Source organism: Numida meleagris, chromosome Z (genome assembly GCF_002078875.1).
Source record: "Numida meleagris isolate 19003 breed g44 Domestic line chromosome Z, NumMel1.0, whole genome shotgun sequence".
Taxonomy (NCBI): Eukaryota; Metazoa; Chordata; class Aves; order Galliformes; family Numididae; genus Numida; species Numida meleagris.
The window spans coordinates 51,102,565-51,122,104 of record NC_034438.1 but is presented as its reverse complement, the minus strand read 5'-3'; the positions used below and the strand labels follow the sequence as shown (position 1 = coordinate 51,122,104).

Sequence of the window (19,540 nt, the reverse complement as noted above, 5' to 3'; positions counted from 1 at the left end):
GATTTAGGTTAGATATTAGGAGGAATTTTTTCACACAGAAGGTGGTGACGCACTGGAACAGGTTGCCCAGGGAGGTTGTGGATGCCCCGTCCCTGGAGGCATTCAAGGCCAGACTGGACGTGGCTCTGGGCAGCCTGGTCTAGTGGTTGGCAACCCTGCACTTGGCAGGGGGGTTGAGACTCGATGATCTTTGAGGTCCTTTTCAACCCAAGCCATTCTATGATTCTATGATAACACGCTGTCAGTAAATGTCTTAGCAAAGCACTGCTCTTGAGCATGTGCTAAAGCATAATAGCGTATGTGTGATGAGTACAGAGAATAGAATCTATTGCTTCCTGGCAAAGTGCTGCTATGCCTGAATCTTAGAGCATTATAAGGAAAATGCCAAAAATTGTCTTTCTGTGGTGCAGTGCTTTAGGTAGTAAGGAATCACAAGGGCTTTACTTTGCATCAGAAGACTGTAACTGTAAGATGAAATGAAGTAGATCTAAGTAGCTCATCACAAACATTGAAATATATGCATTATGGTATAATGCAGTGCAAAGTAAAAGTACGGTAAGAGTCTCACAGTGAGATGATAGGAAAAATCACATGAAGAGTTGTAATTTGTGTCTTTTTGAATTTCTGTATGTTTTACAGTCTGATGTAGTTGAAACTTTGTTTTCTCCTCATGTTTACAGTATTAGAAAGAGGATTTATGAGTATTTGCAGAGGAAAAAAAGATTAATTACCTGTGAGTATGTTCTGGGGAGTTTTTTCCCCTTCAGTCTAGTGCTCCCTGCTTTTTGTTCAGGGACAGGATGCTTTAATTTGTGCATTTTTCAGTAAATCTTTTCCAGCTAATTGACTGATATAATCATTTCCCTTGCCTTGCATGCCTCTGTTTACAAGAGGTTTGTCTTTGTATGTTTAATACCACTGGTTTTAGAGATATAGGCTATTTTGACAACATCTATTTTTCTTGCATTTTCAATATAAAATTTAGCCTATTGCAAGACAATTTATTTTCTTACAAGTTAGTTTGTTTTCTTTTGAAGATGAAAGCCTTAAAATTATTAAATGCCAAAAAGTAACTATAGCCTGATGCAAATTAAAAAGCAAAAACAAAAAGTCGCCATGAACAGATTGCATCCTATTTGGGGTGAAGGGAAAAAAATTGAAGCTTCCTGTACCAACATCAAGATGCTGTTTGAGAATAAAGACAGGAATAAGAAGTTGAAAGCAGGCATAGAGAGAAGTCTTACCAGCAGCAACATGCCTCCTCAGAAAAGGGTAGGTCCACGATGTTGGAGTTGTAGGGAAGAAGAAAATACTCCCCAAATTTGTGGAAAGTTGTTAGAAGGTTTTAAGTAGTTTTAAAAAAAGCAGCTGAAAACACTGTTCTCTCCTCAGTTCATCTCTGGTAAATGGAAGACAAATTGGTGAAGTCTGTTTTGAGCTCTAGTTGTTGTCTGCAGGAATAGAATTCAAGCAGAGATGCTCTCTAGTAAAAGTTGTAATTTCTGCAGCTAGTTAATATAGAAACACTTGAGAAGGAATGTAGTCCTCTGAGACATTCTCACACGATAAGACACATATTACAGGCAAGACAGTTCATGAATTTACACACCAGCAGCCAGGGAAGGGAGCAGGAAGGCAGATGACTTGTGGGAGTGTCTGAAGGCAAAGGTGCAACAGTTAGATGGAAGAGCTTTGCTGCAATCCTGTCTGCTACTGAGGTTTCAAAACGTTCATGTTGTGTGCATGATCACTAATTCAATTTTTCAGGTTTTTTTATGTTTAATTTGCTCTTACTGGAAATTATCTGACATATTTTGGTAATTGTTCTGTAGTTATGTTATTCAAGGTGTTGGATATAAATAAAAAAAAAAACAAACAAGGAGATTAGTCATCCAATAAATATATTTCTTTGATTTCAAAGAACTCTTTTCTTCATAATCCCCAGGAAAGATTTATTCTAGCTGGACTAACCATCTCATGTATAGATTGGAAAGCTTCTCCTATGGCAAGCAGCTGCAAGGTGTGGGGAGGAAAAGCGACCTTGTTCTATCATAATTAAGCAGCCTTACTCCTTTTCATAATTCTTAATTTGCTCTTCTTCACTCTTTTCACTAGGTGGTTTGCAGCAACTCAGTTTGAGCCTCTTGCTGCACGGTCTGCTTTTCCATGCTTTGATGAACCAGCACTTAAAGCTACTTTTTCAATCAGGATCAAGAGAGATGAGAAACTTTCCACTCTGTCGAATATGCCAAAGGTACTTAGTTTTGTATGGGAATTTTAGTAGAGCTGTCCTCTATGTAATCTGCTTAAGTGCTTGCACTGTATTTGTTGCATTAAGGTCCAGGGAGTTAACTTAAAATTACAGGAACATACATGTTGGAACTTGAGAAGGGAAACTGCAAACTCTGTGACTTTATATAATGAAAAAGTTTCTGTTCCTCAAGGACTTGAACTAGGTAACTTTATAAAGAAAAGTAGACTGTTCAACGCACTGCATAATGTAGGGATATGTAGGCACGTATAGAATGCCACATTCTGTAACAGGTGTATGTATTGAGGTGGACTGTGAACTGGCTGAAGGAAAGAAGCCAGAGAGTTGTGGTCGAGGGACAGAGTCTAGGTGGAGGCCTGTATCTAGTGGAATCCCTCAGGGGACAGTACTGGGACCAGTACTATTCAGTATATTCAGTACTGTTCAGTATATTCATCAATGACTTGGATGAGGGAACAGAGTGCACTGTCAGCAATTTTGCTGATGACACAAAACTGGGAGGAGTAGCTGACACACCAGAAGGCTGTGCTGCTAACCAGCATGACCTAGACAGGCTGAAGAGTTGGAGGGGGGAAGGGGAGAAATGTAATGAAATATAACAAGGGCAAGTGTAGAGTCTTGCATCTGGGCAAGAACAACCCCAGGTACTAGTATAGGCTGGGGACTGACCTACTGGAGAGCAGCGTAGGGGAAAGGGATCGGGGGGGGTGTCCTGGTGGACAGCAGGGTGACCATGAGCCAGCACTGTGCCCCTGTGGTCAAGAAGGCCAATGACATCCTTGGGTGTATTAGAAGGGGGTTAGTAGGTCAAGAGAGCTGTCCTCCCCCTCTACTCTGCCCTGATGAGATCGCATCTGTAATAGTGTGTCCAGTTCTGGGCCCCTCAGTTCAGGAAGGACAGGGAGCTGCGTGAGAGAGTGCAGTGCGGAGCCACAAAGATAATTAAGGGAGTGGAGCATCTCCCTTATGAGGAAAGGCTGAGAGTGCTGGGTCTCTTCAGCTTGGAGGAGACTGGGGGGTGACCTCATTAGTGTTCATAAATGTGTAAAGGGTGAGTGTCAGGAGGATGGAGCCAGGCTCTTCTCAGTGAGATCCAGTGATAGGAAAAGGGGCAATGGGTGCAAGCTGAAACATAGGAGGTTCCACATAAATATGAGGAAATATGAGGAAAATATGAGTAAAATGATGAAATCATAGACTCTTTATTTTTGTGACTGAACAAAATAAAGAAATTAGACTCGAGTTTCAATGGAAAAATATGTCGTCTGAGGTATTCCCAGTATCAACAAGTTCTCTTTAGCAGTATCAACTTTTATATGCAAAACCTTTTATTGGCTTTTTTTTTTTATTGGCATGGTTTATTCCATACTTTTCTTGTCCAAAGTGTTCTAGCATGAGCCAAATTCTTGAATTTTAGACTTAGCTTGAGTGAGGTATTCTGTTAGGTCATATGGGCTCCCAGTGAAGTACTATAGGCTACCGAGTTAGTTCTTACACGCAGAACAAATGTGGATAAAGGGATCGTGTTGCATAAATTATATTGCATCGATGAGATCATTACTAGGATAGACTTACTTCTGAAAATAAACACTTAAACAAACCTGGTTAGGAAAAAAAAATACTGACTGTTGTAGAATAAGTTGGGTCTGGAGGACAGACTGTGTTAGATGGAGAGAACTAATATCAGAGTTTGTATTTTATGCAGGGCAATGTTAATGGATGAACTTCCTTATTTTCTGTAAATATCTGGATGAGCAGGAGAGCTCAGAAGCAGATCTCAACTAGCATGCACACAGCTGATGTGGAAAGATTTAGTGGCAAACGCATTCAAGCTAGAATAAACTGTGTCTTTTGGGTTTGTGGCATTTTGTGGTTGATTTCTTTTCTTTTTTGAAAGAGTTTATCTGCAGCCACAGGAGATTCTCTGTCAGAGTATCACCTCTGTCACCTCTGTATGGAAATGAAGCTGTAGTACAGACAGACATTTTTTAATTGACTGAAGAGGTTTACAATTAAACTTCTGCTCCTAGATTGTGGTCAGACCAGGTGATTGTGTTTCTCTGTTCAGAATTAAGCATCCATTCCTCTTTCAGGCTGGCAGTTAATTTTTTTTGTGGCAGTTAAGTGTTAGGCATTGTTTGATTTGAAATAATCCTGTCTAAAGCTAGAGGTTTTCTTTTTTTTTTAATGTTAATTGTTTCTGGAAACAAAGGTACTTATGAAGTTTCAGAAGGCACATGTTCTTCACTTTTTCAAATGAAATCTCTTCCAATTTGCAGGTGAGAAGGCAGAAGGAGAATCATTCTGTTTTATTTGTTTTTAATAATGAGTATGTCTACTTACCTAATTTTGAGGAGATGTCTAGGAAGAGACAAATATTTAATTCATGCAGTGCCTGTATTTTTAGCAGGCTGTGCTGAACTGTGTCTCTAGCCTAAATCTCTTTCGGATTAATACTAATCTTTCTGTTGAATTAGGAGCTTAAACTAGGGGCTTTGCGTGAACCAAATGAGATGCAGGGTGTCTCAACAAGGCAGTCTGGTAATACTTCATATTAAAAGCTTATTAAGTAATTTGGGGATATATAGGCTTAAAATGTTCCAAGCTTCTCATGCTTTATTGCACCATGAGAAGTTCATAGGTCTTACTCGTTCCACTGAAACATAACTAAAATATAAATATGTTCTACAAGTTTGCGTATAAACTGTTCTTAGCCACTTGGAAGTAAATCTTTAACACTGATTCCTTGCTTATTTTAGTGTTCTTTGTGTTAATATTTTTCTTTTATTTGCAGAAAGCCACTACTCCTGTGACAAAGGGAATTGTTCAAGATGAATTTTTTGTGAGTTTGAAGATGAGCACCTATCTGGTAGCCTTTGTTGTTGCAGACTTGAAAAACATCAGTATGGAAATAAATGGGAGTCTGGTATGTTTATTCTGTTTTTAAGTCACCCTTCACCCTCTCCCAGTCCACCCAAATAAAACTATAACAGATACAAAAATCAGTGAGCAAACACGAACTTTCTGTAATACCTAGTGACTCTCTTCCTCTCCCCCTCCCCCATTTATGTATTTATTTGGTTTCATTGTACTTATCACAAGTGGTAGACAATGACCATATGCTGCAGATTGAACTGATTTGTGGGCTTATGTCAGATCGAGAAGACTTCTACAGCGTGGAGCTCAACATAATAGCAGCAGATACTCAGAAAATGTAAAATTCCTTGAAGCTTTCTTAATTGGAAGCTTTAAATGTTTAGTTTTAATGCTTGATCAGTGAGAGATTCATGTCATACAACTATGAGTTGTTTAGAGGATGAACAGAAACAGTACAGTTCCTAAAGGAAGCCTGCATGCTATTTGCTCTTTGTAGATACGGCCAAAGGTCACTGAGCAGTTTCTACAATGTGTGCAATTTAAGTAACTAAATAAAGAACGTGAAATACTAGGAAATGTTCTTTAGTTAGTCAAGGGTTTTCATGTAAGCAGTAATTTTCATGACTGTAACAGGAACTGCCCGTTTGTGGTGAAATGTTGGAAGTGTCAGCACCTACTTACTGCCAAGAAGGAGCAGTGTCTTACAGGGAGTAGTAGCATTGTAGTGGGGTAAGAAGCCCTTTTCAAAAGCAGTACTAAGAACTGTTACCTGGTAGGCCAGTGAAGCAATGTCATGATCTATATTTCACTAATATACGGAAGTAAAACATGTTGTTCAGTAGAATTTTGTTCTAATTTGGACAAGTATTTCTAACTGTATCTGAATAGGACAGACTTCATTTGATCTAGCTTGAAAAGTTTCTTTTTTTTTTTTTTTCCTTCTGACTTCTATTCAGCTCTGTAGTTGAAATTTGTTTTGGCAAATGTAGCCAGTTCTTTACCAGGGAGGAAGCTGATCACTACTCTGAATGTTTCATGTTTGCAGAGAGCCTGAAACAACTGTATGTGGTATGCTTTCCTTTTTTCATAATAGATTTTAGCATAGATTATCAATATTTTAGAAGTATTTTATGGTAGACCAAAGCATGTGGGAGAGGAGAATGAATGAATGATATACTCTGACAGAGGGAGGGTGATTCTTCTCTGTGTTTATTTTTATTCTGACCAAGCAAGACTTAGCCAAGCTGAGGGAGACTAGCAGAGCTTTAGAAGACACCACACAGAGTCTAGCAATAAATAGTCCTTACCAGCTTAATGACGGAAATCATAAAAATGATAATACCAGGTCAAGCTAGAGTGCAACTGGTGAGTTATTCTATTGGCAAGATTTTCTAATAAACCAAAGGGGACTGTAAGAAGGAGAACTACTCCCAACACCTTCTGTGCTTTTGTATGCAAAGGCATCCTAAACCAGGATGAGTTTGTATCCTAATGAAAGTTACTTTCTTGATAGAGCCACTTTGACATGAACAGGAGACTGTAACAATCAATTTTTATGAATGTTTTTTAATTATATCTGAAGTAGCCATAGCTGAGATATGGCAGTGAATGAATTTTGTGCCAATTATTATCTATTGAGAAGATTTCTTGCAGATGATTCTAGTGTTTTCTTACTGATATAACCTTAGAGATTAATTGAAGTATGCAAGGAGGATCAGTTAGTATGAGGGAATAAAAGGGGAAAACGAATCAATTTCAGACTCTTCCTGAATATATTCCTTAAAGGTGTTAGCCTTCAATTGTTCTTGTATACACATCAGTCAGTTGGATAGTCTGTATATATTTTGAGTAGTGAATAAACTCTAGCAAAGAAATCTGCTCTTCAAGTACAGCTTTATAACCACTTATCTAACTTTCATTTGTACTGCCCAAACTATGTTATATCTATTTCAGAAAGTTCTGCCCACTCGTATTTCTGTAAGTTTCTTTTATAACTGTAAGTTTAAAAATCTTTACTTCTGTCTGTTTGGTCTAGGTATCTGTCTATGCCATACCGCAGCATATAAACCAAGCAGAGTATGCTCTAAACACAACAGTGAAACTTCTAGAATATTACGAGAAGTACTTTTTAATAAATTACCCTCTTGAAAAATTAGGTAAGTTCTTTTGAACTTTTTTAAGCGCAAGAAGAAACCCTAATCAATTCTGATAAATGAAGGGGAACATTAATTTTTCTCAAATGTCTTTATTTTTCCTTTAAAAAACATTATAAAACACCTCTGAAATAAGGTTCCTCAAAAATTATTTTAAAAATTCACTATATAGTTCACAGAGTGCAAACATTAATTGAAGTGTAAGCCAGAAAATATTTGTAATCTTTTGACACTGGGTTACTTACAGCTTTGTGTAACATGAAAGAATGTACATTTAACATAATGAGCTTTGATGGGAAGATGGAGAATTCTCAGTCTTTGGATCATGTTGCCTTCAGTAGTGTCAGCTGTGTTTCCTGTTTGCATGTGTGTATACAGTACCTATAGGCAGTGTCTGTGTAGTGCTCGAAGTTGTTCGTATAAAATACTGCTAAAGAAACATGGCTATAAATCCATGGGGCCTCTGGTCTTGAAATGCAAGCGCATGCTTGCACCACAGAATTTAAATAATGAGTTTTTTTATGGATTATGAAATAGAATAGACAGACTTGAAATAGGGACCTGCTTTAACTCTAGCTGTTTTCAACAGTTTCTTTCAAATCTTTTCCAGATCTGGTAGCAATTCCTGATTTTCAGTCTGGTGCAATGGAGAACTGGGGCTTGATCACCTTCCGAGAAACAACGCTCTTGTTTGACAATAGTGCTTCTTCGGCAAGGGATAAAAAGCTAATAACTGCAGTGATAGCTCATGAGCTTGCCCATCAGGTAGATTTCAGAGCTCATTATTTAGATGCGGTGGGATTTTCTTGTGGTATGCAGTGGTGGTATACTTATGGAGTTGTTCATGCAAAAGTTGTTCATGCAGAAGCACTACTGATATTTTGAAGAAACTTATTTTTGCCACAAAATAAAGTTGAGGATGGGTGGAGTGTTACTATACTCATTGGATTTTATTTCAGAAGAAGAATTATGCTTTTGGTCTTTCATAGTGGTTTGGCAATCTAGTAACTATGGAGTGGTGGAATGATCTCTGGCTGAATGAAGGATTTGCCACTTTCATGGAGTACTTTGCCATGGAGGAGATTTTTCCAGAATTACATTCAGTAAGTACTTTCCGTAACTGAACTTAGCATGCCTTTACTAAGATCTATTTTTTTAATGCTGACTGTTAAAGGACTGATAATTTGAAGTTTACTCTGAGCACCACTCATATCTCCAGTTTCACACTGTATTTCTTCTGCATAAACCCTTTCATTATATTAGAAGTTTTTTGTTTTTGTCTTTCTTTTTGTTATGTGGGCCTTTTTTTCTAATTTTGGTACTAGTGTCCATGTAGTGTCCATATGTAGGTTAAAAATGTTCTGCAAAATATTGGCTGTTAAAGGGAGTAGATGTGTATACGTATCAAATACTAATTTACAGTCATTATACTGAAGGTACATTGTTGGCCAATATTGTCTTTCTCCATAGGCATTGGCAGCACTAGAGCTTTTGGTTACTAAATATGCCTAGGATCTCTCCTGTCTTACTATCATTATGATAATTGCTTGTGTCTGAATTAGTTTGGGATTCAGAAATCAGGAGATCTGGTTTAAAAGTATGTTGTGAGCCCACCCAGTGGATTCAGATAGCATTGCATTATTACACCAGTAGTACTGAGCACTGTTCCCAAAGGCATTTCTCTTTACACACATGGACGAAGAAGAAGGAATCTTTTTGGTGTAATAATCTGGTGGTGATTTAACAACTTGCCCAGGAACTGAGTGACATAACTTCTGAGGCTCTGGAAAACAGAAGGGATTTAATCCTTCCTCACTGAGGAGAGGCTAGAAGCTACATCAGTAGAGTATCCCTGTCACTGAATGCAGGCAGAGAAATGAAGACTGATGGAACTACATGGAGGGGCCAGTGGAGACTCCTCATCTTGCGCAAGGGTGTTTATGAGGAGAGAAGATATCAAGGCTCCAGATTTAACTTCCAGGACTGCTTTTGTAATTTGCATTAGACATGGGATTAAAAACCTGACTGGTACTGATTGTTTCCTGCTTGGAGGGTTGTATCCTTGTCAGTGTCCTGTGACTAGGCCTAAGTTCTGTGTACTTAATTCACCATTGTTACTGCATTAAGAATCTTGGGTTCCTAACTTGGTTCAGTAGATTTATGTCTTGGAACTGAGTGTTTAAATTTTTTTTCATTTGACCTAACTTGGTTGTTGTGTTTGATGACCACTAAAAGTATGTTTGCAAAGCCATTCTGCTTTTGAGGCATGTAAGTGGTGAAAGGAGGGCAAAACAAAAAACAACAGGGATACTGTTTTAACAAGATCGCATTTACTGTTGGAGTAGTTTTTTTCTGAGAGGTGCTTGACAAGGTGCCTTTGCCCACATTGTTCCACCAACTTGGTGATGCCAAAAAGTGTTTTGCTGAACACAAAAAAATCACTCCAAATTCTGCATTCAAAGAGAATAGCTTTAAATGTTCAACCATAATGGATATCTTGATTATCTCATTATACATGGTAAACCATTAAGATCCACTCCTACTATATAGAATCTGTACAGAGAATTCTTTGGTGAAGTCTCAAAGAAATTAAATGGACAAATATGAATGCAATCAGCTTCTTTAAAAATAGTTTAAATGTTAAGAGTTTGGGGTTGTTCCATTATGGTAACGATATATTAAATTCACATATCCTTCATTTAGAAGGAAAGAAGGAAGAGGCTTTGTTACTAGGATCCTGTGATAAGATGTTTACATTATAGCGTCATTGTTGTTCATAGTTTTATTGGACTTCAGGCTTTAACATTGAAATATTCTACAGAAATCATGTTTTTGTATTCCCTGTTTCCTGTAAATGAACTGAAAACATTGTTGAGCTAAATCTGAAATTGAGCACATACTTATTTGTTTCTTAGGTACGTTTATTTTGAGTAGTGATGGATATACATTACTGAGATGAATGCTTTAGGGTCTGGATAATGATTAAATGGTGGAGGTAGATTTTACTGCTGAAATATGGCAGAAAAAGAGCAGATTTCATGAATGCAGATTCTGACAAAAATTTTTTATTGTCTCCACTGGCACAAAGGCGAGCAGTGGTATATCAGACTAATGGAAGACCGAGGCAAAGATGAGTTTTACTGTTCTACTTGTTCTGTATGTTCAAGCTTCTCAGACACTAAAAAGATTTATCTTCTAGGATGAAGATTTCCTAAATCTAGTATTCAAGGCTATGATGAAGGATTCTTTGAATTCTTCACATCCAGTCTCTTCTGCTGTCCAGTCATCAGAGCAAATTGAAGAAATGTTTGATGCACTCTCTTACATCAAGGTAACATCAATAATGTGTAGAAATAATTAGAAAGTGATGTATTAGCTATTGTAAACATGAATGTAGCATTGTGTGTAAGTAGGCATAAACAGGGAATCATTTGGGGCTACCTCTAGTATCTTTCAGTAGTGTTTATGAGCAACTACGTAGCTTTTAATTAGGGAAAAAAAAAGAATTTTTGTGCTTACTTAACTTGCCTCTGTGTGGTGCTTGTTTCAGTACAAAGTTAAGTTATGAAGATGTTAGAAGGGATCTAGTGGGTACAACAAATGACCAGCTGCACATATATCGTGTTTCTGATTGCAGATTTTAACAGGCTTTGTAGAAAAGAGTGAGGAAAAAAAGCACTTATCTTTCCTTTTCTTTTACAGATTGCTTTTTAAAATCAATATTTTAGGGACTTCCTTAGCTGGAGCTTTGATTTTATGTCATATCCTGTTTTTCTTCAACTAGATTATATCCATTTCTAATTTTTAGTGAGACATTTGTGAGAAGATTCTTTCTGTCTGTCTTTCATTTTTTAAAGCTTCACAATGCGTTACTTGGACAGAGCAAATACCTTTGTTTCTGAATTTTTACGTACTGTGTCTTAGATATCTTAGGTTTTATGTATTGTGTCCCTTATACTGGTATTGCGGGTGGAAAGCCTTTTATCTCTTTTGGCTTAGCTGTCATTTTTTCAACACTATGTATCTGTACGTGCTTGTACTTTTGTCTAATAAGAAACCAGGAGCACTCTATTGCTTACTAGAGGATAGTCTTTGTATTCCAGTGCTCTTGGCCCTGTGCCTTACTTAGCTAATGCTCTTGGCACTCGGAATGGGAAGACATTTGAAATGTTATAGTATGCAGCGTTATGGGTATGGCTGTTACTGTGTCACACAATTTGCTTTGTTTTACTGTACTGCTATACTGCAATCTGACACAGATTAGTTTTATTGTCTGAAGTAGAAACTGATGTGTAAAATTACTTCAGCTGGGTTGTTTTACAGACTATCAATAATGTGTCAGGGTGGGACAACAGTCCACCTACAGCAACGGAGTGCTTAGAACTGTTTGACAGTAAGACGAACAAAGAAGTAGAAATTCAGTATGGATTTTTGCAAGAGGCAAAATAATGACCATGTTTTCCAAACCTGTAGTAAGGGGTATTCCTAGAGTTTAGTGAATAATTAGACCAACAGAGTTCAGGCAACCTTCACTTTCAGACAAGATGTTACTTAAATTCCCAGACTAGAATTTAAGAGTGTGTGAGAGCTAAACATGTTCTCATGAAAATCTACCTTTTAATGTTTGTTGATCCTTACTTTAAAATGTTACCAATAGTGCACCGTTATGCATGATGTATGGCTGCTAATCTACATTTAGTAGTCTGGTATGCAAGTCCTCAGGTAATTATTTACTAGTGGCTGTGATGTGTCTAAAATAACAAAAAAACCTTTCCATCTAACATTCCCGTCTACTTGGAAACTGGAACTACTCAGTTCTCAGGGAGTTTTTGAAACAGATGAAAATCATACAGATGTCAAACACTGTCTTACAAGTGCAGTTCATTACCATGCAGAAGAATATTGCTAATGAAATATGTCAGCCTGCAGAGACTTGTCAGTTAGAAAATGGTATTTTGTAGATGCAGTAAATTGGGGAGAAAAAAATAAGTCAAGTGTTACTATCCTGCTTTGTAACTGTATTTGGAGCCTTTCTCAAGCCTATCTCATATTGAAAAATACTTATTTTTCCAAAATAACTGGGAAAAAAATTCAAATGATACTAGCTGTTTTTGTGACTGTATTTGAAGTTTATGAAATATTCAAAAATATTTTTCCAAACCAGCTGAGTGTTAAGGCAATTATTCTGATTATAAAATAAATTTTGGGATTAAATGAGAAATAAAATTTGGGATAAATCTTGCCACGTTCTGAATTTTTGTGTGTGCTGTGGATGAGCTATTATGTTTATATTCTTCAATTAGTTCTGTAACTGTAATTTACCAATATTTTTTTTTCTCTCCAAAGGGAGCTTCACTTCTGATGATGCTGAAGCACTATCTCACTAAAGATGTTTTTCAAGCTGGCATTGAGGTGTATTTGCATAATCACAAATATGGATCTGCCCAGAGTGATGACTTGTGGGACAGCATGAATGAGGTATTCATCTTTATTACTCTGCTTATGTGGTTTTTTCACTTCTCAGATTGTGTTGTGCATTTTGGATTATTTATTTGTTTATGAAAGAAATAAGACAATATGTTGCAAATAAATATTCTTGTTTATCATAGTTCTGTCTTGTGGTGCTTCTGGATGAAGCTTTGTTCGAAGGTCCTCCTCTGCTCACTGCTGGGCTGGGATGCTGGGCCCAGCAATGAGCTGTGTGTAACACATGAGGAATTGCCCCCGCAAGTTTTGCTTGCGCTTACGGGGTTCAACTTCTTCCTCCCTCCCCCGTGCTCACAGCACTTTGTGGGTTAGAACTGCTGTCCGCAGAGGCCTTTCTTGTACACTTCCCAGCAGCACGGAGGGAGGCTGCGCTCACACACAGTCTAAAACCAGATCAAGAGATGCAGCACACTCTGGTCATATAAACACAGAAAGTGCTGTAGCTTTTAGGACTCCATTTACTAGTATCCCAGGCGAGTGCTGTAAGTGGGTATGCACTGCCATATCCATCCTATGGAAATCTCAGCATGATGTATATGTATACTCTCTCTAGAGTTACATTGTTAGTGTGTTATAGCCAGACTAAAACTAGTCATCTTAAATGCAGGACAAAACTTTTCTTTCATAAAGGGGCTGAAGCCTAAGTCTGTAAATATTTGCATTTTGGAATGCTCTGTCCTTGTATAACTCTGTGTCGTTGGCAGTGTTTGTTTCTGCAAGTAGAACTGGGGCTGCAGGAAAGCAGGATTGTCAGATAGGCCAGTTCTGCCACTCTGGAACTGGAGGGCAGGAAGGTGGCTACACCTGGTAAGGAAGAGAGGGCATAGCAAAGGAAAATGTGGGGAGTCTTAGCAGCAAACGAAGGATTCCAGCAGGAGCAAGCTGCTGGGTATCCTGGCTTCAAGATGCTCAGAATTAGGAAGGGAACAGAGCTCTCTAAGAGTGTATGTTACACCTGGTAGAAAATGCAGCCTCTGACCAACATTCCTCAGTCATGCATTTGTAGAGAGTGCCCTGTGAGGTGGGCAATAGTACCCACAGCATGGGATGACCCCCGCAGACGTTTTGCATCTGATCTGCATGACACAGGGCTACACTGCTTTTCCAGCATGGAAGAAGGGCCATTCTCAAGATGTTAGATTACTTTCTTAGTCTGTATCTGTGCCTCTGAAAATAACTCAGTTTTAGTCTCTGTTTTGTTATAGCCCTGATGTTTGTCTTCGGGGCAACTTTTCTGTGAACTCAGGAGGCCTCATTCTACAGTCTGCTGGAACTCAGTCATCATCTTTGAGAGTCAAAACTAATTATTAACAGTGCTGGGATTGCTTTATCTGCCTCTATTAATATTATTAAGTAACTAGCCTCCAACCAACTCAGTAACATCTAACCTCAGAACTCAAGAGTGTACTTCTTATTTAAATGACAAACAAATCTTTGTATGTGGGGCTTATTTAATAGTTACCAAGTTCCTACTGACAGCTTTATCAGCCAGATGGTTCCTTCCTGTGATTTGCCTACAATGTTCCTCTTTTCCTTTGTGTCCATTTTTTTTGCCCGCATCTTTGGGGTTCTTGTGCTCTTGTGTTTTGTGTGTGCTTGTGTTTTGTTGGTTGATATTTTTTTCTTTCTTTCTTTCCTTTTTTTTTTTTTTTTTTGTAAGTAAGTGTTAATACTCTTAATTTTGTGTTTTGACTTAGCCTGCACTTCATGTACACTCACTCGTATGTCTCTTTTTGAAAAGCTCAGGGTTTAGCTTGGCTGGTCTTGTATTGCAGTGAGTTTGTTTACATCTGGGCCCCTTGCATCTGTTGCTTCCCTGAAAAAGTACGAACTTTCTTACCCTTCCTTTCCACTGTTTTTTATCTGTTGCCTTTGAATTTACTGAAATGTACTATCTCTGTATCCGTTTTCCATTGTTCTGGTATTCTGTTTGTCTTCGTATTTTTCTTCTTGCACCTTGAATTGTGATTTTTCTCTTACTTTTTTAGATAGTCTTTCACTTTCAGATTCTCAGACAGTTGTACGCAGTCAGTTGGATAACAGTAAAATCTAGACAGGCTGCACCTCTCACTGCTTTCAGTGGGGAGCACTGAGTTGGTGGGGAGCTCTGGGTCCATCTACTCCTACCCCTGCTGCAGCAGGGACGCCTAGAGCAGGTGGCACAGGACCATGTGTAGGTGGCTCTTGAAGATCTCCAAGTAGAAACCTCTACCACCTCTGTGGGCAACCTCTGCCAGTGCTGTGCCACCTGCATAGCACAGAAGTGCTGCTTGGTGTTCAGAAGAAAGCTCCTGTGTGCCAGTTTATGCCCATTGCCTTCTGTCCTGGCTCTGGGCCCCTCAGAAAAGAGCCTGGCTTTGTCCTCTTTATAGTCTCCCTTCAAGTACTTGTAGACATTGAGGTTCCTCCTCAGCCTCCTCTTTTGCAGCTTATAACAAGAAAAAGCTGAATCTTGGCTTGAATAGACAACTTGAATCCGTAAGGTGAGAACACCCAGGAAAAAGAGACAACATGAGTTGGTGAAAGGTATATGAAGCTTCCATAATGATATATTAATTTTCTTATGTTCCTGTTAGCTCCACCTAAAGTATACTGTTGTAAGTTAGAGGTCATATTGTCTTTTTCAGGTTGGACGATCATCTCTGCTAGTAGAGAGGCAGCAATATGTAGACATTATAAAGTATTTGTCCCACAGTGGTGATGTTACGGTACAAATAGATGTTGAAAGTTTAGAATAGGTTGGGGGTTAGGCTATACAAAGGCTGGTTAAGTGGCATACTAGAAGAAAAAAAAAGAATTCATACAAGAGAATGCTTAATATAAAGGGTAACTTTATCACCTTGTAATGCAAACATCATCACATAAATTTGATTTCTAATGTTCATTTCAGAATTTTGAAAAGATCTTTAGTCTGAAACATGCACAAAATACTTCAATATCAGTAGTGTCAGGGAAAGTGGGGACAGTGAGTTAGATCTGGGGAGCTTCTATAACTTTATTTTCTGTAATGTTCTCGTCTCTATTTTCTCAACATGCCAGCTTATTCTATTTGAATCTTCCAGTTTCTCTTTTCACTTCTTGCCTCAGATTTCCACTACTTCAGGAAATAAAATACGTTTTCTCCCCTAGATTGTTGCTTGTGAAATTTACACACTCAGTGTCAAAGCACTGTATAGTAGTGCAACTACTTACTAGGTAAGTTAAGCAGAGAGGTATGAAAACTTGTATTCCTATTTTGCCATGTTCTTGTTGTTGTGATTGTTTTTTTACAGATCACCAATGGAACACTAGATGTAAAAAAGTTAATGAAAACTTGGATTCTGCATAAAGGATTTCCTTTAGTGACTATTAACCGAAAAGGAAAGATCATCTCATTACATCAGGAAAAATTTTTATATCTTGTGGAACCAGATAATTGGACATCAGATGCGAGGTAATTACGTTCTTACTACTTTCTATCCATTAAAATCTACTTGCAGATATCTTTCATCTTGTACCTGTCTTATTTGTGTTTTTGGGCTCTATGTTTTTACTACTTGCATTCAGAGAAAATAGAATCATAGAGCAGTTTGGGTTGGAAGGGACCTTTAAGATCATCTAGTTCCAGCCCCCATGCTATAAGCAGGGACACCTCCCTCTAGACCAGGTTGCTTACAGCCCCCTCCAGCCTGGCCTTGAATGCCTCCAGGGAGGGGACATCCAGAACTCCACTGGGTAGCCTGTTCCGGTGTCTCACTACCCTCACAGTAAAGAATTTCTTCCTAATATCTAGTCTAAATCTACCCTCTTCCGGTTAAAGCCATTTCCCCTTGTCCTGTCATTACATGCTCTTATAAAGAGTCCCTCTCCAGCTTTCCTGTAGGCTCCCTTCGGGTACTTGAAGGTCCCCCTGGAGCCTTCTCTTCTCCAGGCTTGAAAAGTAACAACTCTCAGCCGGGCCTTATAGGGGAGATTTGAGGCACTCCTCTGGACCTTTTCCAACAGCCTGAGTCCTTCTTGTGTTGATGGCCCCAGAAGTGCCTGCAGTACTCCAGGCTGGATCTCACGAGGGCAGAGTAAAGGGGCAGAATCAGCTCCCTTGACCTGCTGGTCACACTTCTCTTGATAAACCCAGGATACAATTGGCTTTCCAGGCTGCAAGTGCTGTCTCAGTGTTGAGTCTTCCGTCAGCCAACAACCCCAGATCTTTCTCCTCAGGGCTGCTCTCAAGCCATTCTCCACCCAACCTGTCTCTGTGCTTGGGATTGCCCTGACCCAGATGCAGGACCTTGTACTTGGCCTTGTTGATCTTCATGAGGCTGGCACGGGCTCATCTCTCAAGCCTGTCCAGGTTCCTCTGGATGGCATCTTTTCCCTCTAGCATGTCAGCTGCACCACTCAGCTTGGTGTCATCTGCAAACTTGCTGAGCATGCACTTGATCCCACTGTCCATGTCGCCTACAAAGGTGTTAAATAACACCAGTCCCAGCACTGATCCCCGAGGAATGCCACTCATCACCTGTCTCCACTTGGACATTGACCGCAACTCTCTGAGTGCAGCCATCCAGCCAGTTCCTTAACCAGAAAGTGGTCCATCCATCCATCAAATCCATTTTTCTCCAATTTGTCTACAAACGTGTTGTGTGGGACAGTGTCAAATGCTTTGCACAAGTCCAGTTAGATGACGTCAGTTGCTCTTCCTTTATCCGCTGATGCAGTAACTCTGTCATAAAAGGCCACAAAAGTTATCAGGCATGACTTGCCATTGGTGAAGCCATGTTGGTTACCACCAATCACTTCATCTTTATTTTCCCTTTGCCCTAGTAGGGCCTTCAGGAGGATCTGCTCCATGATCTTGCCAGGCACAAAAGTGAGACTGACTGGCCGGTAGTTCCCTGGATCTTCTTTTTTTCCTTTCTTGAAAATGAGGGTTATGTTTCCCCTTTTCCAGTCAGTGGGAACTTCACCAGACTGCCATGACCTTTCAAATACGATGGATAGCAGCTTGGCAATTTCATCTGCCAGTTCCCTCAGAACCTGTGGATGGATCTCGTCAAGTCGCATGGACTTGCGCATCTTCAGCTTCTTTAGATGGTCTTGAACCTGATCTTCACTTTGAACAGGCAGATCTACCTTCTCCAAGTTTTTACCATTGCTTTCTGCAACTTGGGTCACGCAGCTAGAGCCCTTGCTGGTAAAGACTGAGGCAAATAAGTCATTGAGCACCTCAGCTTTCTCCATATGCCTTGTGACCAGGTCTCCAGTTTCCTTCTGGAGAGGGCCCACATCTTCCCTGGCCTTCCTTTTATCGCTGATATACCTATAGAATCTCTTCTTGTTCTCCTTTATGTCCCTGGCTAGATTTAATTCTATCTGGGTTTTAGCTTTTCTAACCTGGTCCCCGGCTCCTTGTAAAACTTCTTTGTATCTTCCCAGGTAACCTGTTCCTGCATCCACTATAGACTTTCTTTTTGTGCTGAAGTCCAGGAGCATGTTGTTAATCCTCAGAGGCCTCCTGGCATTCTTACTAACATTAATAATAACATAATCATAATAATAACATAATTAATAAGATAATAAGATAATCTAGCACAGAATGTACACATCTAGTATCTGCACTGGAAAAATAATTGATGATCCGTGCCTGTTTCCACCCAAGCAACCGCAAGTACTCTGTGGGCTTCCTTTGTAAGCTGCTGCTTATTTTCTGAAGCTTTTAAGTATAACTTGATGAGTTGTGGTAAATGGTAGAATGCACTGCTCAGTTTATTTGATATCCAAAGCCTAACCTCACAGGTAAAGATGTCTTTTAATTTCAGAAGGTTGTGTGTGCTTAATGAGAAGCTGAAAAAGGCTGCATTGCAGAAGTCTATGGAAGTTGCTGATTGCCCTTTCTTTAGATATGTAGAGCTTCTCCTTTCCGTCAGTATTCAGTGTGCATCTTGTGCCTTGTTACAGCAAAGTATAAAACCAAGAATCAAAGCTTCCTTGGCTTTAAAATTTTTAAGATGGCACTAGTGCTTGACAGCAAATGGCTGAATAGATTACAGGCAATATTTAATTGCACCAAAAGATAAAAGGAAGTACATAAATAAATTCTGAAGAAGAAAAGGTGAGACAGCTTTTAATTGTAAAAGTGAATTTATTGCAAATATGTCCTATATTATAAAACTTAACTGTATTTTGTAGCAAAACAAGGTATGTAAGCTTGAATCCTTTTTGAGATTTTGATGGTTTTATGCAGTTATCTGAAGTCTTAACTAAATCCTTTGTGTCTTCCACAATCAAACCCATATAAGGAATTTGTCTCTTGAAATGCTGAAAATTACAGGGCTGTGTTTTGGTTTTTTTTGGATAGCAAGAAGGAAAACAGTTTATGGGTGAAAGGGAAGGGAAGAAAAGGATTGTTAGACTTAATTATTATTCTCTGTCTGAAGATACCAGTTCAGGAAGTGCGTGGAAAGTTTTCGAAGAGTGCTCCATGTGAGTCATTCACAGAAGGGTCCCCTATCAAACTAGAATGCGTGTCTACAATTTGTTTTGCCTCACTTAAAGTTACATTTTCTCTAAATAAACAAGTCCTTACCATCATTACGAAGCAAGTTAGCATTTATTCATCCAGTTTGTAGTTCACTTCAGTCACTACTAGTGGTGTGCAGTCAGTTATGGTTTCTATTACCATGATTTGAAATTTGAGTCTTGTACTTGAATCAACCTACATTGTTTTGCTGGGTTTGTTGTTGTTGTTGTTTGTTTGTTTTTAATGAAACAG

The 19,540-nt window shown here is 38.9% G+C and overlaps 1 protein-coding gene across 3 annotated transcripts in view; it reads left to right on the top strand.

Annotated features, from left to right (window-relative positions):
• The window catches only part of LNPEP (leucyl and cystinyl aminopeptidase), a 61,506-nt gene that overhangs the window by 28,125 nt on the left and 13,841 nt on the right, over positions 1–19,540 (top strand). For all 3 annotated transcript variants that reach the window (XM_021380299.1, XM_021380300.1, XM_021380301.1), the window contains 8 exons: positions 2,116–2,254; positions 5,067–5,198; positions 7,185–7,305; positions 7,913–8,067; positions 8,292–8,405; positions 10,502–10,633; positions 12,649–12,780; positions 16,062–16,222. In XM_021380299.1, coding sequence (XP_021235974.1) covers positions 2,116–2,254; positions 5,067–5,198; positions 7,185–7,305; positions 7,913–8,067; positions 8,292–8,405; positions 10,502–10,633; positions 12,649–12,780; positions 16,062–16,222 — 1,086 coding nt within the window. The remainder of the gene's footprint in view (positions 1–2,115; positions 2,255–5,066; positions 5,199–7,184; positions 7,306–7,912; positions 8,068–8,291; positions 8,406–10,501; positions 10,634–12,648; positions 12,781–16,061; positions 16,223–19,540) is intronic.